Source organism: Eurypyga helias, unplaced genomic scaffold (genome assembly GCF_000690775.1).
Source record: "Eurypyga helias isolate BGI_N326 unplaced genomic scaffold, ASM69077v1 scaffold31791, whole genome shotgun sequence".
Taxonomy (NCBI): Eukaryota; Metazoa; Chordata; class Aves; order Eurypygiformes; family Eurypygidae; genus Eurypyga; species Eurypyga helias.
The window spans coordinates 28,210-36,079 of NW_010232171.1; the positions used below are offsets into that span (position 1 = coordinate 28,210).

At 40.6% G+C, this 7,870-nt stretch overlaps 1 protein-coding gene across 1 annotated transcript in view; it reads right to left on the reverse strand.

Annotated features, from left to right (window-relative positions):
• The window catches only part of GABRR3 (gamma-aminobutyric acid (GABA) A receptor, rho 3), a 30,725-nt gene extending 23,157 nt beyond the window's left edge, over positions 1-7,568 (reverse strand). Inside the window, exon 1 of the mRNA XM_010161321.1 lies at positions 7,441-7,568. Within this exon, the coding sequence (XP_010159623.1) occupies positions 7,441-7,568 (128 nt within the window). The remainder of the gene's footprint in view (positions 1-7,440) is intronic.
• Between the last annotated feature and the right edge of the window lie 302 nt (positions 7,569-7,870).

Consider the following 7,870-nt stretch of genomic DNA (forward strand, 5'->3'; position numbering starts at 1 on the left):
TATAAAATCAGCTTCCTTGTTGGCCCCTTCAGGTACTGGAAGGTGCTATAAGGTCTCCCCGGTGCCTTCGGTAGAGAAAGCAGGTATGAGGGTGCCTAGGTCCATAAGGAAAACCAATTATATATCATAAGTCCCAGGAAGAACATCTAGCTCTTCTTCTGTTCCCCTCAGAGATTGCATCTATTATAGATATAGATATTATAGATCTCTATTACAGACATTATAGCTGTTTGAAAAAAATGTTATTATTCACAAAACCACTTGCAAACAACACTAATTATCTTGAAAATAACACCAAGTATCCATGGTTTTAAACCTCTTCAAACATTGACATATTACAGAGACAATTATACTTTTAATCTTTTCTTTCTTTTTTTTTTTTCTTCCTAGGAGCTCAGATGAGTCAGTACTTTTTCAGAAGTACGGAGAAACTGATGGTCCTGCATCCAGGGACTTGTTTTTTAAGATCCTCTTAAACATCACTCAGATTTGGCCAAGTTACTCGTTAGCTCATCCCCTTACTTGCTGCTCAGACATGCAGCATTTCTTCGCCTCAAGAGTCCTGTCTGCATTTTTCCCCTGCCACACATAACTGAGCCTCTGCATAGCACCGAGGCAACACAGAGGAACCTGTGCTCTAAGCAGGACACCATGAATTCTGTACTTCTCTGCTGACTGTTGCTAACCTTCTTCCCTTCACAGAACGCACTGCACAGCATCCCAAACTCCATTGGGAAATCACATGCCTAGGAATGGACTTGAGCTCTCCAGGCAGAAATCTCATGTGCAGGGCCTACATTTAAAATGAACAGCAGGTTCCCATCACTATGCAGACTCCTTTTCCAGTTTTCCTACAGACAGAAGCCATGGCACAGCAGAGGAGTCTGGTACATGCCCATATCAAAAGTTGCTGGGTTAAAACACAGACAAGACCTACAGACAGATCTGGCAGCAGGGCCATGCAGGCTTTAGAAAGAATCCATTGCACGATTTGGCTCTGCTATAAGGAAAATGCTGTGGTGTCTCCTTTAATTTCCACTCCTTGTTGCATGCCCTGCTTTAAGCAGCCGGCCCCAGGTAATAGAACTAGCCATACCTTAGCTGCAGAACGATGCCTGGCTTTAGGATCCCATTTCAGGGAGGGCATGGGAAGATTGTAAGAACCTGTGTAGTTTAATTTAGAGGAAGAAGACTGAAGGAATACATCAAGGTCTTCAGAACACATCATGAGCTTTTACAGAGCCCTCTGCACCGCACCCCCCAGTAGGATAAGCAGTGGCAACAAGGGAGATCTATGGTATGCATCAGGAAAAACTTTCTCATGGTGAGAATAGTGAAATAGGGGAATATATTGCTTGGAAAGGTTTTGAGACTCCTTTCACTCAGGCTATTTACGAATAGATTAGACTTAACTCTGTAGGAATGACTTAAACACAGCTGCTTTGCCACAGGCAACAGGCTCCCCCTAGACATAATTTCTTTCATGCTTTCTGTGATTCTCTGGGACTTTGCTGCCAGCAACCCTAATTATTACTTTAGAGTGAATGATAGAAATCTGTTCTGAAGATCTGCCCTGTAGTCAAACACTGATTAAGACGAGGTATAGAATGCCTTAGGAGAAGGTATGCGCCCATATTTACTTATTTTTTTCTCCTTTCACGCCTTTATTTCTCAATAATGAAGCCCAAGAAACTACTTTTACAAATGCTATGTCACAGGAATGCTGTGGTAGTTGCTGGGCTGTTGAGAACTCTTGGGCTTAAAGAAATGAATTTACCTTAGTATTCTTGAATGTCTCTGGCAGTGTTGTCTGAACCAAATTATCAGGGCAGTCAGAATGCCCATCAGGCATTTCAAACACAGACTTGAGTTTTCTAAGTATGAAAAGTATGTGGATGCTGAAATGAAAGATGACGCTTCAGAGAATTAAAATCACTACAGAGCAAGCCTATATCAATGCAGAATGGGCAGTAAAACTGAACACCTGCAGTGCTCTGCAATAGGTATACGAAGAAATTCTACTGCTTTGGAACTGGTATAAGAGAAAATGATGAATTATGTTCAGAATGCTGTGGCACAGCTAATAGAATTTGGAAGCATTAGGTTATTTGTTATCAGATGTGCCAAGGAAAATAACCATTTGATGCTCCAATGATTTCATGGGAAGAAGCAGGCTAAAACTATGATACATTTATTACAGCTTCTTACTAGAAGCAACTGTGAGACTGAGGAAGACTTTCCCTAGACATGAGAGGTAAAACATAAGATACCAGGGCAGGAATTGTTTTCTTAATGAGCCACTGAGAAGATACGTTATGGGAATTTGGTATTCGTTCTGTTTTCCTGGATGAGGACAAAATAAACAGAAATGCTGCCTATCTGAAAAGCATCTTTTGTGCCCATTTACTTGAACAACCTCTTCAAACTGACATGTTATATACAAATGGTGGAGCATCTTTAATTATTTCGAGCTTCTATCAAAAGTGGTTGTTCAAGCTAGGCAAGACCTTGCAGGGGTCAGAATAGCATTTCCATCACAAACATGCTACATCCTTTCTGCAACACCTTCCTTTGGCGGAATACATATTTTTTAATTGTAAAGGAAAACAGGATTACATGCAGAGATATATGCTCATGGTACCTGGAACTAATGTCATGGACACTGGTAACACTGTGTGTGTAAAGGTAGCAGAGCACAGAAAAATTCCATAAAACCTTCTAAAATAATTTTAAAATAATACAATTGTGCTTCACATTTTTTCTCCTTCTTGACTGCTTCCCCCACCTGAGACTAAGAAGTGTTCTCCAGCAGATATGACTTTAACATCAGCATCTGGGCTCCAGATGTTGCTCCTTGGCTAGGAGTTACAGTATTTAGTTGTCCTCACTACGTCATTACAGTTATTTAACTGATGATTCAAAGGGAGTCACATGTATGTATTTGTTTACTCCTAAGGAATTCTAGACCCATATCTAACTATTGATCAGCATTACAGCACTGTGAAATCATCAGCAGCTGTTTTCTTGAGTGCTCCTTCCCATGGCACCAATCCCATTAAAAAGCAGAAGAGACAGATCTGACTAGCCTAGGTCTGAGAAAACCTTCCTGAAGTCAGCCAAGATATATTTTTCGTTTTCACAGAAGAACAGCAAAGACACAGATATATTTCAGTGGCCTGGCACCATGGTCTCTTTATCATGTAGCTTTGGCCAAAGCACAATAATCCAGGAGTTTAAATGCTGTCATTGATTCTGCAGATTCATCGTATGGCAGATGTCAGGCTGTGGTGTTTGAGAGGAAAAGCCCACACAGAATCACAGATTCAGAATAGTTTCAGTTGGAAAAGACCTTTAAGGTCAACAAGTCCAACCACTAACCCAGCATAACCAAGTCCACCACTAAACCACGTCCCTAAACACCACATCTACATGTCTTTTAGATACCTCCAGGGATAGTGGGTGACTCAACCAGTTCCCTGAGCAGCCTGTTCCAATGCTTGCCAACCCTTTCGGTGAATACATTTTTGTGAAATCAGCAGCAGATGCGTGTATCAGCAGATACCTGCACCTAAGGAAAGGAAATCTCTCTTTACCTACCTGGAGTAGCAGCAATAAAGGGCACGCTGACAGATGGCTTGGTATTGGCATAGATCTGGGCAATGATAAACACCTCTATGAGGCACATGCTCAAGAAACTACTGTTTCCAGTTATAATAGCTCTGCTTTCCACAGCTGTATTCCAGGCAACGTTTTACATTATGCAAATGAAATAGTAATCTATAATTAAATTGCAACAGAGGTCATAAAAAGTACTTGAAGTGTTTCAGATGGCATAAGGAAGACACCCCTGCTGATACTTATATAGGAAATTAATGCAAGCACTAGCTCTTTGGATGGAAAAACATAAGACATACTCATTGGACACTTCCCTTCCCAGTACTGTTGTATGGACTCATGGCTCAGTGCCTTGCTACCTGACACAGCTCTCAAAGAGCAGTTAGTCACTGCCCTCAAAACCAATGCAACCAATTCAGAATCCTTCAACAATCGACAAATATGCGGCAGGCTTTTAAAGACAAATTTAGCTGCTCCCACCTCACCTTGAAAACCTAATAGCGAGTGAAAGGTCAAAGGTTCGCTCAAGGGTACTTGGATTGGTTTTGGTTAAAGCCATCAGTGTAGTCCCATAACCAATGGAAATCATGGCACTGATGTGGTTATTATCCCACCTGGTTGTCTTTAACTTACCAGGTTATCAAAAGTATATGCTGGTTCAAGAAGGAATCAGACAAGTTCATGGAAAAGAAATCCACTCAAGGTCACTAAATCTGCAGAAACTACATCTAACACAGGAAGTCTCAGGGAAATCTGGTGACTGGATATGGGTGGGAGTATTAGGGTGAAATATCTTATTTGTTTGCCCTGTCCTTATTCTTCCCTGCTTGTGCTTACAGCCCTTGTTGGAAACATGTCACTATAGTATATGAACCTTTGGTTAACAGCCCATGTGGCTGCTCTCCTGTTGAGATGTCCTGCATAACTAATGATATGGTAAAAGTTGGAGACTGGAGGAAGGCTGAAGCACCTCTGGGTATACAGGAAGATATAAACACATTTCCAGCACCATCCTCATCATGACAGATTTTGAAAAAGCTGAAACTCATGTTTTAGGAAGGATAGTTAGGAGAAATTTTGGGTTCAGTTACACTAATTTAGTGTCCAAGATATTCCACTTCCTCTACTGTTGCAGCACAGGGGTAGTGGGGAAAAAAAATTCCATCATATTGAAAATAAAACTAAGTAAGTTTATTAAAAGAATACACTAGTTTTAATGGCTATAAGCTTCTTTCCAGTGCTATCTCCAAGATACTCTAGCTACTAACAAATCAAAGGTATCCACAAGGTAGAAGTTACAGAAACCGTATTCCCAGGAGAGTCTGTGGAGTTATACAGCAGTGTGAGCTCTTAAATGTATTAACACATTTACCAAACCTTGAAGCCCAGATAAATATGATGATCAAAGTTGTACAGTTCTCTCTCTCTCATACAAAAATGCATTTCTAAGTGCTCAGTAACATCAACAACATGTACTGTCAAAAAGCCTAATATTTTGACAGTCAAGTGTTTTGTTCTTTGCTGTAGGAAATGGACCATGAGAATAATCTCTTTCTCATGTACTTTTGGTTAATGCTTTAAAATCTTCTTTACAAGAGAATGCAGACAAATAGCTTTGGAGGGAGAATTGGGTTACTCTATTAAAACAGTGGAACTTGTAGGTTAAGTAACATTTTCACATGGGATTCTTTTTAAAAGGCCACCCATTTAAGCAAGGCCATCTGTCAGCTGTGTCCCTAATAACCCTAGTGCTGGCTGAAAGGTTTTTCCCCAGAAAGACAAAGAGGCTGGTGGAAAGTCAGACCCTGTTGCAATGTACTGGAGGATAATGCTGCCTTTAGAACAAAACCAGAGAATCAAACAAAGAGAAATTATATGTATTTGGATCCTTTCCACAGAAAAGCTGATTTGCAGCTGTTAGGCTTTAGGCTTAGCTGTTAGGATCTTCTGTGGCTCCAATTCTGCAGTCTTCTTCCAAGTTCCAGATCACAAGGACCTAGGAAATGAAGACATGGAAGGCCAAAGCATTGCCTTGTGTAATGAAAACTGCTATGCCAGTCAGCATCAGCTGAGAATGCAGTCCTGGCATTCCTCCTTGTTCCTATTCTTGCTTTCTGTTAACACACTTCTGCCTGTCTCACGGGACTGCAATATGGATCCATTTGTATGTATTAGTAAAGATCTGCGAAGACAAAGAGGACACTCTGCTAGTATTGTTACTGCTGGCCTGTGGCAAAAGGTCAGCAAAGGATGTGCAGCAGGATGACACAAAATGTGCTGTCTCCTACCACCAGGCTTTTCTCCTCCTTTGTGATTTTCTTATGTCAGTGACGGAACAACTCCTCTCAGCTACTGCAGAACAGGATAAATGCAAACAACAGTAGCATATGCTTCCCTGTTACCACTGACAAAAGTGTATCAGCTGAGCTTAAAATAGATCTTCCTTGCCACTGCAGCAATAAGAACACATTCTGTTCCCATTTGATTCTTAACTGCTTCCTGAGACTATCAAAGCACCAGATTAGACCTTAGGTTGGTATTAAGGTTAGTTCTGCTTATTTTGCTTTGTTATTAAAATAATCATGCACCAGCACTCACTCCAAAACTGTGACTTTGAAACAGCCTGCTGAATAGCCATTCTTTTCATGAGCTTGTGGCTTAGATCAAACTTGAACCTATGACCTTGAATTGAAATCCAGAAGTACTGAGCGATTTAGCATCTCCAGGTACCTCCCTTGTGTCACTGGGATACATTCTGTTTCCTTGCACTGCTTAAACACGATTTTATCAAGACGTAGGAATTCAGAGATATGTCACTGCTGGATTATCATGTAAGTAGTGATACAGAAGGGAAACAGCTGTATATCTGCTGCAAAGCACGTAACTTGGAAAAAACATCTTAAACACATCAGAAGAGTCCACTTACATTACTTTTCCTTAATATGTGATATTGTAAGAACAAACTATGAGATCCCCTGCACATTTTAATAGGGGGTCAAGTACATAGAAAAATGTCACAGTTGTAACCCTTCTCTTTCCTTAAATGGAGCTACTTATTACAATTTCTCCTACCTCCCAACGAAGAGAGATTTTGCTTGGATTATCACAGGCAGCCATTGGTCTGTCCATATACTATTACATTAATCTGGAAACACATTCAGAGACCTCACATGGCAGATGTGAGGTTGCATTTGTGTGAACAAGCACTAACACTTGCACAGAAACTTACACGCAAAAACCTTTGTATCATTATTCATTTTAAACCAGCTACTCGATTGGAAAAACTAAAACCAGAGACAATCTTCAGTGTCTAAAATCGTAAGTACATTCCAGAAAGGGAACACACTGTGTCATCGCTACAAATAAGGTACGATTAAAACCATTTAGTGCCATAAAAATGTCTTCTGTATCTTGATAGTGTAGCTACTCTGTTGTTAAAGTGATGGAAGTAATTTTATAACTTTGGAAGCCATTTCTGCTTCTTGTAATAGGAGTGGGAGGGCAAGAATACTTTGTACATCACAATAGTAGTCTGGTATCAGAATAGTAGCCTGGTATCACACAAGTTAACAGAGCTGGGGGTGTGTGTGTGTGAGTACATATCTGCATATATATGAAGTATTCACGAAATCACAATATGAACTGTCTGGTTATGAAACATCAATTAATAGTTCGCCATCTCTTTTGGGAACACCCTATCACCACTATGCATACTAAAATCCCAAACTGGCAAAACAGGACAGTGAACAAAAAGGGTGCATTGAAAGGTGGCTGACAGCATGAAGTTTGTCAGATGAACACAGACGGACAGAGGATATTGCTTACCTGTTATGCTTTCTTGAGAATGAGAATTGGTGCCGATGATGAAGATGGTGATGCTGACTTTGAGAACTGTGTAGCACTGCTGTTGGCCACAGACAGGTGAGGAACAGAAGTTTCATGACCAGGACCATCTCTTCCAAAAGAGAAATGCACCTGATCAGCCAATCCACCTTGCTGACTTTTTATTTTCAGTGTTTTTACTGTTTAGAAACAGCATAGCATACAAAGGATACATGTGAAGCAAGGCATCACTGAAGACAGAAGACAGGGGCATCCCAGTTCTGATGTCCTCACCGAGTTCCCTTCATATTTCAGCAAATCATAAAAATTCCTTGAGCTCTACATCCCTGCAGCATCTGCTGTCAAACCAGAAGCACCTTGCTCTTAGAAACGTAGTAGATACAGCAACTTGTTTGGCCAGCTTGCAGTCTGA